The following is a 24,669-nucleotide window of genomic DNA, read 5'->3' as shown; positions in this document are numbered from 1 at the left end:
CGCGTGTGGGCTTTTAGCACGAAATGTTTGGGCCAGTCATTTTAGACGCCCGGGGAGCCCACCAGGCCCAGCCTACTGCATTGCCGTCGTTTTCTTCTCTGTTAGGCCGAAACTAGCGCCCATCATATCTACCAAGTCGGTTCACACACACATTCCCGCACTGCCTTTGCTTACGGCCCATAGCCCATTCGCCACAGGGGGTAAATTGTGGCCTATCCTGAATCTTGTTCCGCTTGTTGTCCTGATCTGATCCTGATCCTGAATCCAGATGGCCGAAAATTACTCTCATCTTTTCTTCACCAAACAAACAAATCCGTATATATATCATACAGCCGTACAACTCAGGGAGCTCGACGAATTACTCTACACAAGAACACAGCTACAACATGTGTATATAGTTTCTGAATACGATGTAGTAGAGTAGACTATACGCCTACTCTTCTCGGTCCATTTGTATCAGGGGAGTCAGCGGCGCCCTCATGGGGTGGTATGTGGCCGACCTCTCCATGGCGGCGACGGCGGCCATCTCCATCCCGAGCGGGCTCGTCACCCCGCCGCCGCCGCCCGCGTCGTCGAGCTTGGGCGGGCACGACATGCTCCGGGTGTGCGTCGTGGCGGACGCCTCCCGCGGCAGCGGCACCAGCACGGGGCGGCCCTCCCCGTTGCGCGCGCCCACGACGTCCACGAACCGGTCGTCCTCCACGTCGTAGAAGTTGGCCGTCCGCACCTCCTGCGCCAGCGCGCAGCTCCAGCAGCAGAGCCACTTGGCGCAGTCGCCCACGGCGGCGCTGCCGCACCACCACCAGCCGCGCCCGCCCGGGAGCTTGTAGCGCTTCCGCATCTGGGACCGCCAGAAGCCGCCATAGAGGAAGCCGCAGAGGCCCAGGAGCACGCCCACGGCCACCACCGTGTCGCGGATGTCGTCGTCGTGGACGTTCAGCGCCGTCACGCTGAAGATGAGGAACGGCGCGACGCAGAGCAGGATGAAGGTGAAGGCGTGCACGTACATGTTGCCGAACCCGAGGCGCTCCATGTTCCACCCGAATACGCAGAACGTGCACGTCGCCGACAGCGCGCACACCGTGCCGTCGTCGCAGCAGTCGAACAGCCCGCCGCTCCACTCCGGGCTGCTCACCACCACGCGGCGGTTGTACACCTTGATCTCCAAGTCCTGCTGGCTGTCGTTCCCGGCCCGGTCGCCCTGCTCCTGCCCCGCTTCGGCCGACGACGACGACTCCGTGTCGGCCTCGTCGGGCTGCTTCCGTCCCAGCGGGCTGTACGCCGTGTAGAGTCCGGCGATGACCGGACACCCCGTGCCGAGGCCGTAGCCGATGTTGAGCGCCCAGTCCGGGCGGTCCTTGCGCGTGTAGCTCCAGAACAGGGCGCAGCAGTAGTACTGGGCGAAGCAGGTGACGTGGAGCAAGGTCACCACGACGAGCATGTGCGCGCGGTCGCGCGGGCGCGCGGCGCCGTCCCGGCAGTACACCTTCCGGATCTCCTCGCGGTCGCCGTCGGGGCGCCACCGGAGGAGCAGCACCAGGTGGTGGAAGATCTTGGGGTGCTGGTACAGGCACATGATGGTGAAGAGCGCGTTCAGGATCTGGTTGATCACCTCCGTCCACTTCTTGCGCCGCTCGTCGTCGGGGATGGCGGCGTCGAGCATGCCGGTCATGAGCATGAACCACAGAAGCAGACCGGCGGCGACGAACGCCAGCCAGATGATCATCGCGAAGTTCTCGGGCTTCCTGCACCAGCTCGCCGCGTAGCTCCACAGCTTGCCCCACTTGATCTTCCGCACGAACGGCACGCGGAACCGCCTCCGCGGGCCGCGGCGCCCGCCGCTGTCGCTATCCTCGGCTGTTCCCCCCAGCGACGCCTGGTGGTCCCCGCGGCGGAGGCGGCCGACGAAGGTGGAGCGGAGGAACCAGTCCTTGGACGGGTGGGCGCGGAGGAAGTCCAGGAACCGCCGCCTGCGCCGGCTCTTGTTGAGCGCGCCCCGCTCCACGGATGGGATGTAGATGTCGATGGGGATGAAGTCCATCAGCCGCATTGTCCCCGACGGCTCGCCGGGCTCGCCAGCGACCTCGACGATCTCGTGCCCGTCGTCGAAGCTGCAATTCGGAGGCATCTCCGACAAACTCCCCTGCCAAACAGCACCGCGAGCCTTCAGAACATGATGTCGTATCTGCAACTGCAACAGGTCATTCAGAATACAGCAGACAACTGAGAGGAATCTGGCTAAATACCAAAATTTGTCAACCCGCAGCGGCAGAACCAAAATGACCAAGTCACTGACTTCCGCCGTCACTGACCGACCGTTTCTCTTGATTTTTTTTTCCTTGCAAAAAAAAGGAGCTCGCGAGTTTTTGACTACAGAACCGAGGTTTCAGAAGCTGGGCCACAGGGTCAAACATGGTTGGCCTACTGTTACTGTACCACTGGTCGCCGACGTGTAACAATCTTTATGGCAGCAAGGACCGTAACTAGGCACCACCGTGGCATGATCTTGGAAGGAATGTACTGCGATTTCTTTTACTTGGATGGTACAAAGCTGGATGCAGTTCGGTAAAAACAAAATTGCAATCTTCAATGCTGGATTGGACCACGGTGAACCGTGGCACACAGAACATGGTGACACCTGACAACAGCAATTGCCTGAAGCTCTGAACTCTATCCGGAGGTACGAGGGAGAACCTAGCTGATGGATCAAGAAGCATCCATGGCACTCCTATCCCTGGCCCTTCCCTACGTGCCATGGCCAAGTGGCATCACTTGCCAAAGCTACCTTTTTATTATAAAGTTTATTTCTCACACTTTTTCAGTTAAAATGTTGTAAAGCAACTTTGGTCTGCTCCAAAGAAGCCATAAAATAAGTAAGGAGTGATCAAAAGTTAAACGATTTGGTGTCATCCATGTTACGTAGCTAACGTCACCATACGCACGGATTTCTGCCGGCGCTGGGCGGCGGAATGAATCTACTGACCACTATTGCCTTCGTTTGGCAAGCAATGGGCATCGCTGTCGGTACGGTGGACTGGTGAGCTAAAAATTCCGTGGAATGCTTTTAAAAAATCGCGGGGGGAAAGGAACGTGGAAAGAAGAGGCCGGAGAAAGCTGAATCCAACCGCGAAGGCACGTCGCTCTGCCGATGGCCGAAAATCTCACGCTACTGCGGGGATCGATGGGCCCTGCGCGACTCCAAAAATGAGGAGCATGAATTTGCTCTGAATAATTGGATCGACTTGACTAGGTTAACTTGTAACTAGCTGGATTTGCTTGGTACCCAGCTCAATTGCTCAAAACATGATACAAACAAACGGTTGCAGCAAGATCAGGGGCGCTGTCAGTTCAGCCCAGCAGAGATTCAGAGATGGAACTGAGTGAAAACGAAGCGGGCAGAGGATCGGCGCACACACCTGAAGCTCAACACCTTCCTATCCCCATCGCCGTGCCCCGAAGTCGGACGCAAAATCTTTCCCTTGCACCGCAGCTCTTCTCAGCTGAATCAGAACAGAGTCCTCTTGGCTCTCGAGTCTCGGGCTCTTGGCAAAACCACCGCCGGCGCCTCTGACACCGCGGCGGGATCGGGTTCGGGACTCGGGAGCGAGATCGACGCGACCGGCGCAGCTATCAAGCTATGCCCCCGTGCCTAACGGTGTGAGCTCCGGTTCTTGGTCGAAGAGGAAGTTGGGCGTCTCTCCTCCTGTTCAGAGGGGGAGCGGTCGAGGAGAGGAAGGACCGAAGGAGAGAGCGAGCTCTGCGTGTCCGGGGGAGGGGAGTCAGCATTGGCGGGTGGGGCAGAGTGGAAAAGAAAAGGAAAACGGGGAAGGCCGCTGATTCCGTGGTTTACATGTGTAGCAAGGGGCCTCGATCTTCCCTGAATCACTGGTCCTTTGATCCTACATTCCTACAGCGCGGAGCAGCTATTGATAGGAAACGGTAGAGGAATTAGCGGTGGGAGTTGATAAAGAAAATTTACTTGAGAGCTTGTTTTTTAATCTCAATCCCTTATTTGATTTGTGCATGAAATTAAGAAGGAAGTTGGAGAGGAAATTCATATTCTCTGTTTGATTGATACGTGAGTTTTGACGGGAAATTATATTATAAGTCATGATGAACAGTTAAGATCTTTTATTTTTATCTTAAAGCAGAATTTTCTTCCAATTACCACCCCTCCCCATGGGAAGAGATCGCTGGGAATTGAGTCTCTAAACTCACTTTCTCCGTTTCGAGTGAACTCCCACTCTCATAAAACAAACAAGAGAATTTTAAACTTATATCTCGAAACTCCCATTCCCTTGCACTAATTACCCCTAGCCAAACGAGCCACCAGGTGCGGCTGGATCTGATTACGCAGAGATTGATTCTTTTAATAAATAAAGTGAATTTATTTGATGAAAAACGACTATTTGGTGATGTTTGGATCCAAGTGCTAATATCCAAAAAATACTAAAATTTAGCACTAGTCCATCCAAAGATAAGTGCTAATGGGATGAGTTAAACTTTACCAAAGATATAAGTGCTAATACATGTTAAAATTTAGTATTTAACTTTAGCGCATCCAAACATGCCATCCAAGCATGCCCTTAGGTGAATTTGCACGCGGGGAGAGAAGACGTGTGGGTGCCAGCTTAATATTGTGCGAAGAGAGTGCGGTTAATTAATATTGTGCCTGCATCCGCTTCACAAAAATATATTGTGCCTGCAAGAGACAAAAAAGACCCCATGAAAAATAAATGCTGTTTTGGTTACATGAATGCTTAAGCTTTGACTATTAATATTTTTTCAGATATTTTTAACTGAACTTTTGAAAATGTTGTCGCTAGATTTTTCATCACCACAAAATTAGTTTGAAACATCTTAGATATATTTTTCATATGGTTTATTATAATAATTGTAGCGAGAACAGTACCTAGGTGACCGTGTTGTTGTCCAAAGCAACATTCATTTGTAACTGGCTGAGAGTACATTAATGTGCATGAGAGTAAATGTGAGAAAGAAACGAAGTATGGACGCACAAAGGTACCATCATCCAATTTCCAAATGAAAATGATGATGGGAATGTTACGACTTGTCTTAATCGGAGCAAACTATCTCTGAAAAGTTTTGTGGCAAGTGCCACATTATTGCCACATAAGTATATCCTTGTCACTTGAATTGTCAACTAAGCACATGTACAAACCCGTGTGTTCTGATCAATACAATAACATAGGTGTGTTTTTACCATTGTGTGTGTGTGTTGTGGGGGGGTGGATTGCGCTTCGGGTCACGGCTCGGCTAGTGGCGAAATGGCAATGGCGGCGGTGGGCAAACAAAAAAGCGTCGGGGGCCACGCAGTGCTGCACGCTTCAGCAATTTTATATATGCGCAGCGCAATGCGGCAAAGCCGGCAATGGCTTTGCTGCAACCAGCAAGCGATAGGCAAAGGCACCGCGGCGGTGAGTGCGGACGTGGGCCGCGTCGCGGGCGAGACGCGCGCGCCTCGCTCGCTACGTTGCGATCGCGTGTCGCAATCGAGCTCGCTCGGACAGTCGGACGCCATGGCTTCTGCTCAGTCGAGTTCACACGCACTACCTTTGGCTTGTAGGTTCGCTTTTGCTTTCCTTTCCCTTTCCCTTCGTCAGTTTCATCCTTTGCAGCCCACAGGCAGCCGGATGCGCATCGCAGCGATGCCGTTCAAGAGAGCTGCCCCGTTTCCGAGGGGAGGTGCCCGAGAGTTACCATTTCATATTCCAGACTTGCAGCTCAGGAGTGGCTCAGCTTGACCAAGGGCGGCCACCACCTCCCTTCGCGGTGTGCTGCCGCACCCGCCCGTCTAGAATCCGCTGCCTTTTGTCAAAGCGTTGGACCTTCTCATCCGAAAGAGAAAAAAAAACAAGAAGAAAAAGCGATGGACCTGAATCCTGATTGGATCGGCGCGCGAATGAACCCTCCGTCGCGCTCGCCAGCTCTGAATTTCTGACGCCGCTGAATCGCTGATGCTGCTTTATATTCTGCCCACACCGATTGACCGCTTCACTGCTTCAGGCTTCAGTTGATCGACCATGCCGCTGCTGCCAGCCCAGTAATGACCCCGATGACTTTGCGGTTTCCTCCTGCCGCCTTGCTTACGTGATGGATGAATGAGACCTTGCTTCCGTCTCATCTTCCTCGCGCGACGGCTATGCCTGGCCACGTCACGACGTATGACTTGGTCGGCTGCATCACGCGTGAATGTCCTAAAATTATATTTTGAAGGCTGGCATAGGTCACCAGAGTAATCGAAAACCATAGATTCCGGTTCGTTCGAAGTTAGAACACACTGCGAGTATACTTAAATTATCTCGAAGGATCCATCACGCTCTGTTGGTTGCAATCATAGGTTACCGCAGTGAAGACAATGCTCTCTGAAACCACAGGTGAAACTGCCAGTAGATCCCTGCTCTTCTTGATTGGTAGATACTTGGGGTCAGCACTGTCAGAGGATGATGTCGTAAACCATGTATAGACAAGAATGGATGCTGCTGTAGCTTCCAGGTTCATCTCACCACAGAGCAGGCAAAGCAGAGGTGCATCTGAAAGACTGAGGCCTTCAAACAATGCTTCAGCAACGAATATCTCGGAAAAATTGATGTATGGAGACTACTGATGCTCAAAACCTCAAACAGCAAGTTCCCGAAGAAAAGGCCAACAATCCGGGCGCGAGGGTCATACAGAATTACCTTTCAAAGAAAAAAAGGGTCATACAGAGTCAAACTGTTACAAAAGCGCATAAAACTGAAAGTTAACATGATAGTATATGCACAGCTACAATTATATGAAAATCACTCGGCTCAACTAATTGAAGGCGTCATCTCAGCTCTTTCTGGATCAATAAATGATAGGGTGTCCAGTATCCTAACACCTTGAGGCTCTGCTTGCAACAAGAAGCTGATAATTAACTTGCTCTATCAACATTTGACGGCCAAACATGACCATGGGGTTGAACTGAAAAAAAGGAGAGGGAAAATGCAAATCTGCACACCCTGATTCTAAGTCTGTTGTGTTTGTACTACGAAGAGAATTGCGCATCCTTAGGACTAGCAGATACTGTATGATTTACTGAATTTATAATGGATTCCTCATCCTAAGCAAAATATATTCGTTCAGAATAACAAAAAAGGGCAGTCACCAAAGCAGTTTTGGCATTTGAAATGCAATGGGATTCTTCTCAACTACCATAATCATATGATCCATATCTCATTATCTCAAAACGCCGAAATTAGATTGGCTGAAAATAACTGAAGATGGAATGAACTCTAACAAAGCAAAGTACACGCTTCAGATTCAGACCAAGGGGCAAACCAGATGGAAGAAGATGAGAGATCATTGCGTGCATACTAGATTCGGAGTATGGATTACTGAATACCTAGAGGAGTTCTGTGCGGCTGGTTCTCGCGGGGCGACGGCGGCCGAAGCCGACGGCGAGCACTTGGCCGACCTCGTCTTCCGCTTCCTATTGGACAGCGGCATCCTATGGCGGCGATCGCTGCGCCCGCGTGGAGATAGAGGCTCAGCGGGTGAATTTGGCGGGATGCTTAGCAGCGGGGCCAGATGGGTTCGCCACCGCCGGCGCGGCCTGGAGAGATATCGCCAGTACGGAACATTTGCAAAAGACCCCCTTATTAATAATCGCGATCCGAATATTTTCATTTATCCCCCTAATTTGGATCGCGATTCATAACCGCGATCCGAATATATGCATATAGGACCCTGTTTGGATCAAAATTTTGCAAAGCCCCCTGGCTGGCTCTCGGTCTCCCTCATCGGCTCACCCTCCGGTGCTCATGCCGCCGGCCGCCGCCTTCCGTCCCCGCTGTAAGCGCTGATCCAGACCCCCCACTCCCAGCTCCAGATCTTCACTCCTCTGCGTCCCGGAGCTCTCGAATCGTTGGACTCCCAAGCTTGAGCGCCGACCAAACTGCCGGGTGGAGAGGAATTGAAGGCTTGAAGCGGCATCGCATCTGTACCTCGTCTTGACGCAGGCGATCTTAATTGGTCTTCTAGTCTCTGCGGATGCCATCACCTCATCGGTATGAGACAGAGTATTGGTCTCCAACTCCAAGAGGTGACTTCGATCATCTTCTTCCCTGCAATTGCACTGCTCAAACAAATGCAACGCCTACATTCGTCAGACCCCAGCAGAGTGAGCAAACCATGGTGCCCGTTCGTGTTAGTTGCTGATTACAAGTTCCCCGATAATTTTGCTATGACCATTCTCCTTTTCATGGTTGAATATATGTGATTCTATAAAGTTGCACATTGACCACTTGTTAATTCACAGTTGCAAGAGTAAAGCCAGCAGGTGCTGAAATGCTGAATCCTAATGCTTTCAACCAACTGCTTGAAAACAGAGCATATCATCATATTGTAAACATTCTGGACTGCAAAATGTAGTAAAGGTGACGACAAGCAATTCATTGGATCTCATGAAAATCAATGCCGCCTCAGCGGCGTGCATTATTCTGTTAATACTAAAACACCCTGTACATGACTGACTAGGTAGTACTACACAATCTACTGCTAGACTGTTCTGTTAGTGCTAATTTCGTCGTTAGTTCGCTTTCTATCACCAAGATTGTCCTCAGTCCGATCTATCTAGCTTCCACTAGATGCTACTTGCAGTTCAAAATTGTTCAGATTAAATATGGTAAACTCTGTTTTGGTAGTTTATAACTTGTGAAGGTAGCTGATACTTGACTTTTCTGTCACCTAGATTGTTTGGCACTTTGGCAGTATAAACAAAATCTGGGTGTCAATGGCTCCTCCAGGCTAGGATGTTTTCTTATATATATATCTGTTTAATTAGCAGCAACAAAAACTACTGATAGTCCTAAAACTTGATTGCATTCCCAATTTTTCTAAACTTTTTAAAAGGAGCAAGTCTGTATATTACATTTTTTCTTTTACTTAAGAGATAAATCATGGTTAACAGGTTCTCAAAGATATCCGCCTTGCTTGAAAATTCTTCCAACTGTATGTCAACCTGGCGTTAGGACATAAACATTAACAATTGGCAGGCCTGCATGGATAACATTTATAGTACTACATTTCATACAGTAAAACAGAAGTAATTTTAACACCTGTCAAAGTAGAAACTACCCAGTCTTGATACTGTATAGGAGCAGATCATATTTTTACTGAATTGACAAACTTTCGGATGAACACATATGTTCCGCGATCATCTGGAGACCGTAAGTTTTGATGTTGGTCATTCGCCCAACAGCTCTAGGCTTACATAGTGCTCATTTATTGAGTGCCCATTTTTTTGTCAATCCTAATAGTTAATCCATATCAAGCATAAACAAGTCTAAAAGCTGAAGAGGAGACCCCCCCCCCCCCCCCGCGTGCCAAAATCAAACTAATTGGATGCCGAGGATATAATAACGGCCTTACACAGAGGTATGCTACTGCATGCATCGAACTCGCATGACAGGATTGCCTAATGAAAACTGATGTATTTGAAGTGGCATTCACATGCAGGATATTCCAATGTATGAAGAGCACACCAGAGATGAAGGTAATGTTTATAAACTGTTATAGCTTATGCTGTGCTGTAGATGTTTTTGTACTTTACCAGGCTCTTATATGCACACTGCTCTTTTGGATGTTTGCTGAATTCAACTACAACTAGGTAGCTAATGATCTTGTTCTGTTGCTTATAAATTATTATTGTTTCCTTCCTACCTCTAGCCTCTTAGTCTGTTGCTTATCTAAATCTACTAATTTAGGAAAATAGCCAGTTAGTCCTGCAGCTATTCCTGGATCAGAAGAGTAAGGAGGAAAGTCTTAATCGAGTCCTTGAAGGGACAAGAGGACAATTGAGCAACTTTCTTCTATGGAACTCAGTTGTGGCTTCTGTAACTTCCTGGGCAGATGATAATCTGCGTGACTTCTTGTTTGTTTCTTCAAGGATTGATATGGTTTTGTACCGCTATTGGGAAATGGTAATTCAAGTTCCCTTCACATTTCTATCCCAATCATTAGCCATCCATTCCTTCCTTGGGACTAAATTAATGTAGTGTATTTCTTTACTACTATCTTGGGCCTATCGTTCACTGCCCATTGGAATGAGAGCCCGTATTTCAGGGCCGGACAAGGCCCAGGCGAGAAATACACCACACTAGCCACACACCACCAACCACCACCGGGAACGTAGTGGTGTGTGTGTAGCAGACCCAAGTGGCATCATCCTCCTTTGCCGGACCCGTCTTGCCGCCTGCCATCACCGGAATTTCGCCGCAATCGAGGCGGAAAACACCAGCCTTCGTCAGACACCCCACGACCTCATCCAGGTTTCCCGAGCAACACGTCCTTCGATTGCTGCTAGGCTGCTCCCCGGATCGATGAAGCTACCAGCTCCTGTTCCGCGTCCTTAGCGCCCGTTTTCTCTCCTGCTTCTGGGCGCAAAAACCATGTCCATGTCCTCCTTGGCGTCTCCTTGCGGATCGATGCTAGCGAACACTCCATGCTGCTGTAACTATATCTATATATATATATGTATACGTATATAAATGGGAGGGCAACGAATGCATCAGGCGATCAGTAGTGCGTCGAGCGTTCGGCTGCAGAGTTGCAGGCCAGGCGCGAAGACATCTCCAGCCATGTGTCGAGGCCACAGGTGTGCCCTGAGCAGGGTGGAGAAGCAGGACACGTGAGCGACCGTCCGATTTCGATCGCTGCGCAGCGACGCCTTGGCCGTGCGTTCGGCTTCGGTTGGGTGGTCCGCTCACGTGTCCGTCCTCTCCACCCAGCACCGGCGCACCGCGCATCGGACCCGTCTGTTTCTCCAGCGACGCGCTGTCTGTGAGCCCAACAAAATCGTTGCTTTCTCGGAAAAGGCCGAGCCGTATAATCCATTCTGCGACATGCAAAATTCGTCGTCGCATCCAAAACGCGCACGTGGGTCAACCACTGCAGGCAGGCCCACTGTAGCCCACGGCCCGCGTCCAAAACCCAAGCCGTTCCGTGCTCCCTCCGTCCCCACGTGATAGCGAAGCAGAGCTTTCCATCACTCGCTCATCACCCTCCTACCCATCTCTTCCTCCTCCTCCGCCGCCGCCTCTCCTGCCGCCGCCATGGCAGCAGCCCCCACCAGCGCCCCCGCCATCACCGCATCCTCCTCCTCCTTCTTCTCTCCGTCTCCGTTCTCTCTCAAGTACCGAACCCCTCCCCGTTCCCTCTAGCACGGTGCGCGTCGTTGTTTATCAGATGGACGCCTCTAACCATGACACGCTTCCAGGGCATCGAGGACCAGCCACCGTCGACCAGCCGGGAGAATGCCAGTCACTGTCCGCTGCGTCAGTAGCCCGCCGGCCGCCGATACATGTACTACCAAGCCCTGATATACTTCATCGCTAATGGTTTCCAATTTCCATCCCGCTGGCTGAAATTCACGTCTCAGTTCTAGTCTCTATTAGGTTCCGTTTGAGGCGTCCAATCGAATGCTACAGGTGCTAGTTCGGACTAGGGTATTATTCTAGTTTTCTGTTCGCTGTAGGAGCTCCTTGTTTGGCTAGTGTTGCGTTCATGTAAAGAGTTGCCTGGAGATGCTGTAGGAACAGAAATACGGATGTTGTTTCCTGATATTTTCTTCCTCCTGTCCTGAAGCTTACAAGACTAGTGTCCCGCGCAATGCGAACATGGCCAAGCTCCAAGCAGGATATTTGTTTCCTGAGGTTAAGCGTTATTCTCATCTTTTTGCTTTTTTGTTGATACTGTTCTTTGATTTGGTTTCTGATAGTCTTGATTTGTTGACTGTCAATCAGATTGCCAGGAGAAGAGCAGCTCATTTGCAGAAGTACCCTGATGCTAAGATTATAAGCCTTGGGATAGGTGACACTACTGAGCCCATTCCAGACGTCATAACGAATGCCATGGCAGAGGTGCCTTCTTGTTGTGAAAAATAACAATCTAATGGTGCTTTCAATTTTATATATTCAATTCACCTAAAAAGTTTCTCTCAAAAAAGCCAAAAATGCCAGTGTTCACCGGTGCAGTCATCTTTATGTTCTATTTATTTTGGCTCTCGTTTGGTTCCTCTTGTACATATTTGTAGGAGCAAACTAAGAAAATTCATCTACATGTTTTTTTTGCTCAATACCTCATTTGCTATTACATTATTTTATTGATTACTCTATTTGTAAAGACAGAGAGCACATGCCTTGTCAACAATTGATGGCTACAGTGGTTATGGAGCTGAGCAAGGTGAAAAGGTACTATAGACTGTTGCTTTATTAGCAACTCAGTGCATTAGTGCACTTGTGCAGATAGCTGTTCCTTTTTTCTGAGACAAATTCAGATCGCTCTTTAACAGCTATGGAATTCTACATATCTATTTTGTGGAGGGCTATGGCTGTAAGATCAATTGTCTTCTAATAATTATTTGAGGTGGATTGCTGTTCTGTTAATAAAGGATAACTATCTTTAACATGTTATGCTCTGGTTTTTAAGAGTTGCTAATTCCTAATCATTTACGCCATCTTAGTCGAGAGAACTATTCTGTGCAAAAGTGCTTGATGAGTTGGTGCTTTTCCTTCAGTATCTGTCCAAGTGCTTGCATATTTGATCTACTCTGCTTACATGAGTTAACTTCTAATTTTTCAATAAGATACATAGCTTGTTCTTTGTGCTGAACTTGTATTAGCTCCTTATCTTCAGCTTCATGAAATCTTGTGATGGTTGTCAATGCAGAAACTAAGGGCAGCAATTGCTGCAACCTACTACGCGGACCTTGGTATTGAAGATTCAGACATATTTGTCTCTGATGGTGCCAAATGTGACATTTCTCGCCTCCAGGTACCAAAAGAACTCGCCTCTTCTCTTTTAGGCTTACAGCTCGTGTTAAAAATGCTTGTTAACAAGTTTCCTGATTCAAATGTTCCAGGTCCTTTTTGGATCTAATGCGACGATTGCGGTCCAAGACCCATCATACCCTGTAAGAGAATTGTTTAATTGGCTTTAACTCTCGGTTACTTTAACCTTTCATATTCATGATTCTGAACTTTTTGTGATGATAATGGTGGAAATTATCTGTTACTTTTGGCTTAGCTATTACTACTTCAGCAAATTATCTGGTGAAATTAAAACATGGCCTTCATTTTGACAGGCATATGTTGATTCAAGTGTTATCATGGGCCAAACTGACTTATATCAGCAAGATGTTCAGAAGTATGGGAACATTGAGTACATGAGATGCAATCCCGAAAATGGATTTTTCCCTGATCTGTCAGCTGTCCAACGAACAGATATAATTTTCTTTTGTTCACCCAACAACCCTACAGGTGCTGCTGCATCTCGGGACCAACTAACAAAACTAGTCAAATTTGCTAAGGACAATGGGTCCATCATTGTCTATGATTCTGCCTATGCTATGTACATATCAGATGATAGTCCAAAGTCCATCTTTGAAATTCCTGGAGCAAGAGAGGTAGGTTCTGTGTTCTAATACTTAACTTATTTATACTGCATATTAGAAACTTTTTACCATTTAATTGCTTTTTCTCCAAAGTATTTAGTGCCATGGTTATGACAATAAACTCATTTTCTCCAAGTAAATTGAACTACACTTTTGTCATCATGGTTTGTTTATGTGCAGGTTGCCATTGAGACAGCATCATTCTCGAAATATGCTGGGTTCACTGGTGTCCGTCTAGGTTGGACTGTTGTCCCCAAGGAGCTTCTTTTCTCAGATGGACATCCAGTTGCTAAAGATTTCAACCGCATAGTCTGCACTTGCTTCAATGGCGCATCAAACATTGCTCAAGCTGGTGGCTTAGCTTGCCTCTCTCCAGAGGGTCTGAAGGTAGAATTTCAGTTTCTTGAAATCTTCAGATACCCTTAGTTTTTGCTTATACCTGTTTGTTTCCCATGCAGGCTATGCGTGATGTTGTCGGCTTCTACAAGGAGAACACTGAAATAATTGTTGACACATTTACATCGCTTGGGTTTAACGTGTATGGTGCCAAGAACGCTCCTTATGTGTGGGTGCACTTCCCTGGTCGCAATTCGTGGGATGTGTTTGCTGAGATCCTCGAGAAGGCAAACGTTGTCACTACTCCTGGCAGTGGATTTGGACCAGGTGGTGAAGGCTTTGTGAGGGTCAGTGCATTCGGCCACAGAGAGAACATCATTGAAGCTGCTAGGAGATTAAAGCAGCTGTACAAATGAGCACAGACGCAGCTTCTGTATTGTGCTGGAAGGATGGTACCAATAAGATCACAGCTGGATTTGGAATGCCAAATCCGCTCTGTGAAGCTACCAGGAGATATTAGAAGTGAAACTTGATAATTTCTTAGGCTTTTTTTTATGGTGTTACTCCATTCAAAAACATTTCAAATTTGAAATAATGCTTCTTGTATCCCTGAGACATTTAAATCACCAATGGTTATATGGCCTATGTTCTTTCCCCTACTGTTCATGCTGTTGCTGGTATACTGTTATGTGCCGTTGCTGTTTCGGAATATCTTGGTTGCTTCACATGTTACGCACGCGGACTAAACAAAATCGACTATAAAGTATCTCGACTCAAATCTTCTTTTTGGTATGTAAATAATTACTGGCAGACAGCGGTGCTACACCAGTATCTATGGAAGTTGACCGCCTAGAGAGGAGGATTCATTGGACAATGAGCCCTAATTACCTCGGCATGGAGAGAAGCGAATCGTTGACTTCGTACGATCACTTTGGTAATTTTACTGACACAGGATGCTGAAACCATGTTTTCCAGATCTATGACAGCGCTGATGTTCACACAACAGATGCCAAATTCCGTCGGGATACCACAGAACGCAACGTGCTAGGAAAACTGAATTTGCCCGACAAAGGAAAGATACCATAGACATCTATTGTTATATTTCACAGATCACATAAGCAGTGGCCGTGATTCCATCGACAGGACCAATCAAATTTGAAACCATGAAGCTGGTATAAAGTATAAACTTATTAGTATCAATAAACTTTAGGAAAAAAGGGGGTTCTGGAACCAATTGCTTCCCCAGAAGGCTACCGATATCAAGTTACTAGAACCAGTTGCATCGCACTGTAAGAAACGCTGTTAAAATGAAATCAAGACTGCAACGGGAAAAGGCAACATTACAGACGCTTCCAGGAAACATAACTTCGTCTCCTATGACAATGAAGTTCGACAATTTTGGGGTTTACATCAACAGGTCACAGCACATTTACAAAAAGAATGGCATGCAATACAAAACCTGTTGTAACACTGTAGTCAACATTTACAAGAATCCAGAACGTTTCTCATCAATGCCCTTTTTCAATGATTTAAATAGAAGATACAGATGAAGCAAGGGCAAAATAATAACAGTGTAAACTGAAAGTAACTCCTAGCAACGCATATATTGTTGAGGATTTTGAGCTCACATATATAACATAATTAGAGTTTCTTCCTACCACACCACCACTGATAGTAGGCAAACAAGAAAGCAAAATAATTGACTTAAGAGGACAACCATATCCTATCCTGCTTAAGGACCCTGATATCTCATGAATAATTGGACACCTACTGGTACACCGGAGGCAAATGGAAAATAACAACCATTCAGCCAGTAAGACAGAATACAGGAAATTCTATTGAAAGCTATCATGGCGACCAGTAACTTGAGTTCATTCATTAACTCGATTTCTAGGAGTGTAAGACATAACTTATGCCAACAAATAAACATAACATCATTCTCCTTAAACCTCACATTACAACATATCCATCCCATGATCCCAACCCAAACTCCCGCTGTAAACCGATTCTACAAAAAGAACACTTTAGATTCAGACCCAACAGGGTCTAGAACGAACAAACAAAATAACAAGTGGAATTGTACTCTAATTATCATGTGGATGTCTTCACAGCCTTGAATGCAGGGTGGAGCAACCCAAGCTCATCCTTCATCTCGAGTGGGTTACTACTCTCATTTCTGATCCTCTTCACTCTCCTGCTTGCAAGCGACTTGTGCGTGAACCCATACATCTGCAAGATCTGGTTATCCCCAAAATTGAATGCACGATCCATCTGTTTGAGACAACGCTCAACAGGGTAGTCCCCAAATTTGCCGCAAGGCTTGCAACCGACAAAGTGAGTGACGAGCGGCCACCGGTGATCCCCAAGCCCTGGCTTGTAATTCTCAAGCATCTCCTCATACCTATCAACCAAGATGCCCCAGTAGCCGTGGAGGTAGTACCCATTCTCAAGGTACACCTTGTCACCCCATTTCTCGCGCTGAGTGGCGAGAATGTACACCATGGCCGACTGATCATCAGCCTCAAATACTGGCCGATCCTTCAAGGACTTGGTCAGCACCTTGCCAGCCTCAATGCGGACAGGGCCCTTTGGCCCCATTGGCGCCCAGGTATCCAGCATATCAAGCGACCACTGGCAGTTGCGCAGCAAGAAGCTGCCAGTGTTGAGCCCAATCCAATTCTTGTCGTCGTAGACCATCTCGTCCCAGCCGTGCATGATGAGGTTGTACGGCCCGTAGCGCTCCCATGGGAGCTCGAATGCCATGTCGGTGAACATGGCGTCAGAGTCCATCCACCAGAGGAACTCGACCTCTGGGTGCGCCAGGAGCAGCGCCCGGATGAGCGGGAGCTTGGCCCAGAACCCGGCCATCTCAGCGTCGAGCAGCGCCATGTTGTAGAAGATCTCGATGCCGTGGACGCGGCAGTAGTCGATCTTGTTCTTGATGGACTTGAGGAGGTAGTGGTCACCGACGGGGTTCTCGCAGGGCTTGGGGGAGGAGCCGGTGACGAGCAGCACCCGCGGCTTGACGTCGTTGAGGAAGGGCGGCGTCTCCGGGTGGCGGCGGTGCCAGGCGGCGCGCTGCTCGTCCCAGTCGGAGATCTTGGGGCCCAGCGTGTACGGCGGGTCCCTGAGCGTCCTCGGCGGCGGGTCGGGCTCGTCGTCGCGGCGTCCGGAGGAGGAGGACGACGTGGTGGTCGTCGTCGTCGTCGTGGCGGAGCCCCTGGACCTGGCGTCGTGGTGCTCGGCGAGCGCCCGGTGCGGGTGGGAGACGAAGTGCTGGCGGAGCTCGATGAGGTCCTGCTGCGGCGTGCCGAAGCGGCCGGCGCCGACGGTGCCGCGGAGCACGACGACGGTGAGGAGGAGGCAGACGACGGTGAGCTTGGCGTTCCGCGCGAAGCGCTGGATCTGCCGCATCCGGCGCTCCCCGACCACCCGCTCCGCCCACATTTCCCCTCCTCCGATCAAACTCCCCCCGCTCCTCCCCGCCACCAAACCCAGACCAGACCACCAAATACAGAAGGGGGCGCAAGAGGAACCGAGGCGGCGGCGGCGGGCAATGCGGCGGCCGCGGGGCTGGGGAGTGGCAGAGGAGGAAGCCGAGGCGGAGGAGGAGGTTTTGAAGCGCGGAGGAGGACGGGGGAAATTAATAAGGGTGGTGGCGGTGAGTGTGCCGGCCCCGCCCGCGAGTGAGCGCGCACGTTGGGGGGGGGGGGGGGGAGGCGCCTCGGGGAGCGGATTGCGTTGGCTGTCTGGGGGAGGTGGTGTGCGATCGGTGGGGGGGGGGGAAGGGAATCGAAATCGAATGAACCCCGCCGCAGATTGGGGGAAGAAGAGGAGGAGGAAGAAGGCGAGGCTGGGCTGGGGGAGAGAGAGAGAGAGAGGGAGGAAGGGGGCCGGGGGGAATGGGGAGCAGCGCAGGACGACGCGGACACGAGATGCGATGCTTCCACACCTTTTTACCCCTGCCTCAACACGGCCGCTTAATTAAGGGATCGATCGCTGTTTACCTTCCGGTTTGGCTCGGTGCGGTGGGTCTATGGCGGGTGGGCCCGGGGAGAGCGTGTATGGACAGCGTGGGAGCTGGGAGGTGTAGAGGTTGGTTAAATTTGCCGTTGGGTTAATCGGTTGATCGGCCGTGATGACGGTGGGAGGCGTGGGGTGGAGGCCGGAGGGAAGTGACCGCGGGTCTTGGGTTTTGACTTTTCCAGCTTTTCAATCTCACTGGTTAAATATAAATTATTTGTTTTGTGAAAAAATAAATATAAATTATTTGTTCCGTAATTTTTTGAGGCATGTCAGTGTGTGACGTGTCATGACCAGGCGGGGCCATCGACCTTTTTACTCCTTTTCCGTGTGTTTTTTCACACGCAAGACATGATGAAAAGCGACTGCTGATGCAAACGTGGATGGAGATGTAGGTTTTCTTTGCAGTCAAACGGTGAAGCCCATGAATGACAAACCGACACATGGACTCGTCACGAGCGAAGCACCATTAAAAGATGCCGGTACTAGCCTTTGGGGTTTTTTGCATGGAAATGGATTTGCTGCGATGGAGACCCGCTTGGGCTAGGACCCTGCAGTCAAGACGGTGAGAGAAAGGGAGTGGCCGTCGTTGCTCATCCCATCACTCGCTACGCGGTGGTGGTGGCCAGTTGGAGCCAGGCCAGGGAGGGAGAGGCTGCAGCCGGCACATGACGCGGTGACTTTTTCCAACCTCTAAAATCTATCCGCGTCCCCATCGCGGGGCCCACCCCCTCCGTCGCCACGCTCCACCGAAGGCCTCCTCTACGTCACTCTTCACCGACGTGTGGGCCTCCGCTCCACCCTGGTCCCACGTGTCATCGTAAACTAGGGTGCCACCCCTGGGTGGAAAACGGATCTGGGCGTGTCGGTCGTGGAGCCCTCACTGTTCGTCGACGGCGACGGCGACGGCGAGCAATTAAGGGACCACCGTGATTAGTTAAACGAGCGCGTTAGGGTTCGCCTGTGTCAGCAAAATGGAGTTCCTAGAACCCCCCATGGTCCGTTTGTTTATTGGTTTTCGATTTGGGTAGGGGTGAGCGGCGAAAAATTGCATGGCCTCCCGGCACGTGACATCACCTCGGACCGACCCCCCTGATGCATTTTTCGTCTTAAGTGCAAGCACCTACGCGTCTCTACCAACGTCGTTAAGAAGCTTCCGAATTTCCGTTAGCAGAAAAGAAAATGGTTCCGGGCTCAGTAGCACGGCTCTTTTTTTTTTTTTGAAAGGTAGTAGCACGGCTCTGCTCTGGTCCCTTTTGCCGCATGGTAACTAGTAAAAGTCGAGTCCCGCCTGGAAAATGTGATCCTCGCTCGTAGCGATCTGGGTAGAAAATCCCACACCCAATTTGGGTAGAAAAAAAAATGACAGTTTTTCTTTTGTTGGTACTACAGAATACCTATAGATCTTTCTGCCGGGTCTTCTGTTGTGTCACGGTGATGCGCGGCAATGCAGATCCGATCTCTCTCTGAGCATCGCTCAGCGGCGATCTCCACGGGAACTCGGGAGAATTTGACTCCTGATTAGCCGCGATTATTATACCCAAGTGCCTTCCGGTGCCGCCGGTCGCCGTCAACACAAGGTGCCACCACCATTGCCGCCCAGAAGCTCGCACGTACCCAGGCCGATCCCCCATTTGTTTATCGCGGCTCCTTTACCCCGGCCGGCCACGTGCCGGACCAAGCCAAGGCGCCGGTACGTGGGAAGAGGCCAGCGGGACAAAAAGATAAACGGCCAGCGGATCCGAGATTTCCCAGCACCGGCAGGGGCTCCCCCAGAGAGATCTTCCCGGGTGATTGATGCCTTCCGTGCCCCGCCTGCCCGCCAGGTGTGCCGACTCGCGTGCGCCGCATCAATCGCCGCCACTCGCCGGCCGTGGAATCGGCGCGCAGGCGTGAGCACGTTGCGCTCTCTTTGCCCCTTTCTCCTGGCTTTTCTTCCGCTGCCGGCAAGAGACGACGCGGGTTCTCTTCCGGCTGCCGCGTTTTCTACCCTCAAAAGGCCCGGCACCGGGCAGGCTGTTTTGGGTTTCCGGTGCGCGAGCGAGACTCTGACCCGGCGGCCGTCCACGTCCGGCTGGGGTCGTGCGATGGACACGGGCACGGCGCCGTACCCATCAGTGCAGGACGTGCGAGCGTCTACAGAAGAGAACAACTTAACAGGTATGCTCGCAAATAGCTTTCTCAACGGACCAAGGAGCACATGGGTATTAGGCGATGAGCGCGCCACGCGCAAATATTTTTCAGCAGTGCGGCAGCGGGGTGGGAGACACCGGTGGATGATTTGACATACCATGATGTTATTACCATATAAAATAACAAAAACTAAACCATCAAAATTTTAACCTCTTCGTGGGAAAAGTGTACATGTATGCGAGGACCTTCCGAGGCAAACTAAGCAAAAGAAATTGGTCTTACCCATCTGGAGGAAAAAAAAGGGAGCATACCGAGATCTTTTTTATAGAAGGAAAACGCCCAAAAGATATTTAACAAAATGAACACCAATTACACCATTAAACCGCCCATGGTGGTGACCACAAAAATGGAAGTATGCAACTATTTGCCATCACGTCTATATGGGCCCTAGAGTACCGTATAAATGGACCAAAGCCAATGTAACGAGCACCAAGCATGGGAGTCTGGGACCATGCTCGGAAGATGCTTAAACCTGCACGACCAATTGATCTGGAAACATTTTGTGTGTGTGTGTGTGTGGTAATGACCTGCGACCATCGATGGCACTCCCCATTTTGAAATCTCCAGTACCAAAAAAAGAGTTGCTCCTAACACCAGTCTGGAGTGCATATAGCTGATCCCTGGACCTCCCTAGCTATACAACAGAACACAACGAAGTTAGTATAAAGGCTTTTTATCTTTGGTAATGCAGGTCAACATGCCCATAGTTCTGTAATGAAAGCTCTATGTTTGGTAATGCATTCTGCATGACCATATTTTTATTCGGGTAGCCTAACCAATATTTCTCCCAGTCCCAGGGACTAGGGACAACCAAACTGTCACCTAGGTATAAAAAGGGTCACACGAGTAGTTCCATGAAGGATAAAACAATGTCATGACCCAAACAAACTTAACATCAGACTATCAGAGTGGACCTCCCTGGAAAAGTACACATCAAGAGTATGCTGGGAAGTGCACAAACATTAACTGTTTGCATTGGTCAAATATCAGGTGAAAATAGACGTATATATAACAGGTGAAAAATGTTAATCTGTTGAAAATTCACATGAAAATCTAACTCAAGAGTTTTAAGAAGTTCTCAGAAGAGTAGGGGATGGAATGTTCTATGTATTCCTACGAAATCTGAAGATGAAACCTAATCACATCCAGAGATACAGAAGGAAAAAATATTTCCAATAACAGTGAAGAAATCATCCCTGGCCTTTTTGTGAGTCAAAAATGCTATTGTGTCTGATCATAAAATTTTGCTAAGATGTGCAACATCCGTTAATTAATTTTGAGAATTTTCAGAAAATTCTCAGCCACATTTCACTTTTTTTTTTACCAGACTCACACTTCCGATGGATGTGCCACCACACACTAACACCACAAAAGATAAAGCCCACCAACTCAACACTAGTTACAAGTGATCACTTTAGCAACATGTTGAATGAACAGAGAAATAATCAGGAATTTAGCTCTATCTATGAGAACTTGGTGCAAAGCTACAAGCCACTTCACATGCACAAGACTACAGGGAGGGGATTTCTAATCTGGACAAGCACATAGTCAAGCATAAGTTCCACATCTAACCAGAAATAATGAACTTATAATATCTCCAAATATTACATCAACTATAGCCTGCTGGTACCATTCCCAAGGCATAGGTACAACAGTGGGCCTCGAAAAGCTCTCAGTTCTACTGGTGGGTGTATTTACTTAAGTGTTTGTGTTTCTGCTAAATTTTTGACACCTAAAAAGCAAAGGAAAATATGTTGTTGTTTCATCCTTTTCCTTCTAGTTGACAACACATATTAAAGCCTGTATGCAGACCTGAGTACTTATAGCAACAAACTGAAACCAATAATTAGTTTGCAACAGAAAAACAGTTGAAGTTTCAAACCTGCAGCATTGGACAGCAGTTACTCTGAGGAAGTGGTAATTATTATCAATGCATCGTGGTTGTTGTAGGGTACAACTGAACCCAAGCAAATTCCTCTTTGTAGCTAACACTTTGGTCACATGACCCTTGACATGTGTAAACAGCAATTGTTGCCCAGTCAAGTGAGTCTGGTTGGTTTCCCACACCAAGATAATAAAGCAATTGCGGCATTATCTGGAAGCAGAACACATATTTGTAAGTAAATGAGAAAAATAGAACCCTTACATTTGGATCTTAACTTGTAATTTGATGGTACTGAATTAGTATATACACAAAAAAGAATTGGAACTTTGATTGTTCTAGTTGTAAGGCTATGAGATATTGGATATATTACTGTAATGAAAAATGGACTGTGGTTGTAGACTATAAATTTGACCAACCTGAAATTCATAGCATAATGGACCTTTACAGGAGCTACATGATGGGACATCAGCATTTGACGGACAACCAGAAGATAACGCCCAGAGAGGTTTAGCATTTGGTTCTCGACAATACCTGCAGAATACACGTCATGCATAATATTGGCAATGGTTTTTTTCTTGAAAATAAGTATGCAATGGAAGTAATAAATTCAGCAACAATAGTGCTATTTATCAAAACAGTAAGAGAAAATGCAGGTGAATACATGGTAAACATGGTAGGCATAGAAGAGAAATTATGCAATCAATAAAAATATCACCTCAAGACTTGGTTTGGCGCTCTTGAGACACGCTCTTGAAAAGATGCCCAGCACTTGTTGTCAGCATCAGCCTAAACAGATACAGCAGTGAATAAACAAAGTTATCAATATAAGCAGAAGTCCAACAGGGATTATTCCAAAGAAAGCAAGAGAGAAAATGGGGCTCAAAACCTCAAATTGATCCATCCATGACTGTGTCATAGCATCTGGTTTCCCATGTCTGTGCATTACCAAGGACTTCGAGTTATTTTCATCACAGCTATCAGAATCAAAGGTACCTTCAAAGTCAGTTTCTATCTCAAATTCTGGCCAGGAAGTGCTAGCAGGAACTGCAAGTAGATAAAAAATGTCAGAAAAAAATCACAATTCAAATGTTAAGAGCATAAATAGCTTTAGTAATTCACGCATAATCACCTTTTCCTATAGCCGTCAGAACAGATTTTGAAGCATCAGAAGAACTGATTAACTGGAGGCAATCATTTTTATGACCAGTGCGCCAATGCAGTGCCTGCCAAACAACAATCAAGGGCTGTTTATCCAAAATACGTGCTCATGTCAGAGATCAATCAAACAGTGTTAAAATTCGACATATCATACCTGATGTTTCTCAGAACAGTATCTTGCTTTCTTGCAGCTACTACATATTTTATCACCTTTCCAGGTACCACACCAGTGACATACAGGAGCTGGCAACACATAGTTAATCAACTGTAAGAAATCAGTAAAATCCAACTATTTGACAGCCAAAAGCAGAGCACATTTACCAAGAACTAGTAAACTGCAAGATTATAGCATATCAACAGTAAACGACACAAGCAGAAAGTTTTAAACAGCAATTGACGTACATTTATGTGTAGCTTACACGCTTTAAATAAACTTGTAAGTGCCATGGTTCACATAAAAAATTGCTTCCTAAAGAGTATTTTAGAAAGCAAGGTAGTTGACATGAAGAAAAGGCTGCACACTGGTAGAAACAAATAATTATCATAGATGGAACTTCAATAATTCAGCAATTGAAGATATGATCTGGAACTGCATTCACTACCAAACATATATTCACATGTTTGGCGTTATTACATAATGCAGGAAATATAGCATCAACTGCCATGCAGCAGCCGAGAACATTACCTCCTGGACATAGTGGCTTGTCAGATCCGTCATGCTTTGGAGGTTCAGTTGAGTAGAAGGCATTAGTCCGTGGCAACTGGCACCGGAAAACCTTGACGCTGCAACACAATCCACTTCAAGCAATCAAAATCAGAAGATCTCTGAACAAAATTATTAGTCATAGAACTTGCTGCACCTTCTACATGGATTCCCATGCTTGTGCTGCCACTGTTCATGCTGATCTCGGAGCAAGCACGCCATCCATGGGCACATGAACACGAATAGTGTTCGGTGGAACGCTGCGGCATTGTCCTCAATTGGAGCATAAATCTAAAAAAAGAAACCAATTATAATCAACATATTTGGGTTCGACATCCAAATAACAAGTATCAAGTGCCAGTGTGTCGCAACTTCACTACACACAAGGAAATCACCTGGAGGACGAACTGCAGAGGCTCGCCACAGAAACCACAGCAGCTGGATTTCCCGGAAGGCAAGTTCACGGGATCCAGCCACGCCTGAACAAACCCACACAGCCCTCGTATCAAATATCAATACACTGTACTGTACAAAAGATGGAGTTCAACACGATCGTGTTGGCGCACGAACCGGGATGCCGCCTGCCTTGCTGGGGAACAAATGGCGAAGGAGGAAGCCGGGGCGCTTCGGCTTCTTAAGGACACCAAGGGTCACTTCCGCCTCTTCCTCCTCATCCTCGTCGTCGTCCTCGTAATCCGCTGCAGCGGCGGCGGGGCCCGGAAGGGGCTGGTGCGGAACCACGGTCTCGTCATCATCCTCATCCAGGGAGGTGATGCGGAGGCCGCGAAGTTTCTCGGCGCTGGACTCCATTCTCGGCGGCGGCGAGGGGGTCGGCGGTGGAGGCGGGAGTGGTGCGGCGGCAAAATGTCTGTTGCCTTTGTTGGTTTGGGCGCAGAAAAACCCTAGCCCTTCCCGGTCCGGTTCAGCCGCGTGAAG

The 24,669-nt window shown here is 48.4% G+C and overlaps 4 protein-coding genes and 1 long non-coding RNA gene across 8 annotated transcripts; 1 reads left to right on the top strand and 4 right to left on the bottom strand.

The window, feature by feature from the left end:
- Window positions 1-306: 306 nt before the first annotated feature.
- On the bottom strand, window positions 307-3,780 carry LOC112876503. 4 transcript variants are annotated; one of them, XM_025940626.1, is made up of 2 exons: window positions 3,417-3,780; window positions 307-2,191 (listed from the first exon to the last, which is right to left on the bottom strand). In XM_025940626.1, the coding sequence occupies exon 2, from the start codon at window positions 2,126-2,128 to the stop codon at window positions 434-436; it is 1,695 nt and encodes a 564-aa protein (XP_025796411.1). In that variant the 5' UTR covers window positions 2,129-2,191; window positions 3,417-3,780; the 3' UTR covers window positions 307-433. The 4 variants fall into 4 exon arrangements, with proteins under 4 accessions (XP_025796411.1, XP_025796413.1, XP_025796414.1 ...); XM_025940628.1 differs by having other exon boundaries at window positions 307-2,185; XM_025940629.1 differs by having other exon boundaries at window positions 307-2,143.
- Window positions 3,781-5,707: 1,927 nt separating this feature from the next.
- Window positions 5,708-7,614, bottom strand: LOC112876895. The gene is made up of 2 exons (XR_003225390.1): window positions 7,388-7,614; window positions 5,708-6,701 (listed from the first exon to the last, which is right to left on the bottom strand). It is a non-coding gene; the product is annotated as an uncharacterized LOC112876895 (long non-coding RNA).
- A 3,374-nt stretch (window positions 7,615-10,988) lies between these two features.
- LOC112872612 (probable LL-diaminopimelate aminotransferase, chloroplastic) lies at window positions 10,989-14,430 on the top strand. Its single transcript, XM_025935672.1, has 10 exons — window positions 10,989-11,176; window positions 11,261-11,346; window positions 11,629-11,696; window positions 11,787-11,903; window positions 12,171-12,233; window positions 12,712-12,816; window positions 12,905-12,955; window positions 13,127-13,447; window positions 13,616-13,822; window positions 13,894-14,430. Exons 1-10 carry the CDS (start codon window positions 11,097-11,099, stop codon window positions 14,185-14,187), a joined length of 1,392 nt encoding a protein of 463 aa, XP_025791457.1. The 5' UTR covers window positions 10,989-11,096; the 3' UTR covers window positions 14,188-14,430.
- A 1,065-nt stretch (window positions 14,431-15,495) lies between these two features.
- Window positions 15,496-17,495, bottom strand: LOC112878122 (probable xyloglucan 6-xylosyltransferase 1). The gene has a single exon (XM_025942533.1). It carries the CDS (start codon window positions 17,216-17,218, stop codon window positions 15,863-15,865), a length of 1,356 nt encoding a protein of 451 aa, XP_025798318.1. The 5' UTR covers window positions 17,219-17,495; the 3' UTR covers window positions 15,496-15,862.
- A 2,725-nt stretch (window positions 17,496-20,220) lies between these two features.
- On the bottom strand, window positions 20,221-24,635 carry LOC112875713 (programmed cell death protein 2). The gene is made up of 11 exons (XM_025939658.1): window positions 24,304-24,635; window positions 24,129-24,212; window positions 23,891-24,024; window positions 23,716-23,813; window positions 23,185-23,273; window positions 23,002-23,095; window positions 22,759-22,916; window positions 22,588-22,658; window positions 22,289-22,403; window positions 21,870-22,082; window positions 20,221-20,621 (listed from the first exon to the last, which is right to left on the bottom strand). The coding sequence occupies exons 1-10, from the start codon at window positions 24,541-24,543 to the stop codon at window positions 21,915-21,917; spliced, it is 1,251 nt and encodes a 416-aa protein (XP_025795443.1). The 5' UTR covers window positions 24,544-24,635; the 3' UTR covers window positions 20,221-20,621; window positions 21,870-21,914.
- Between the last annotated feature and the right edge of the window lie 34 nt (window positions 24,636-24,669).

This window comes from Panicum hallii, chromosome 9 (genome assembly GCF_002211085.1).
Source record: "Panicum hallii strain FIL2 chromosome 9, PHallii_v3.1, whole genome shotgun sequence".
Lineage (NCBI taxonomy): Eukaryota > Viridiplantae > Streptophyta > Magnoliopsida > Poales > Poaceae > Panicum > Panicum hallii.
The sequence above is the reverse complement of the archived record's forward strand: the minus strand, read 5'-3'. Positions and strand labels throughout refer to the sequence as shown.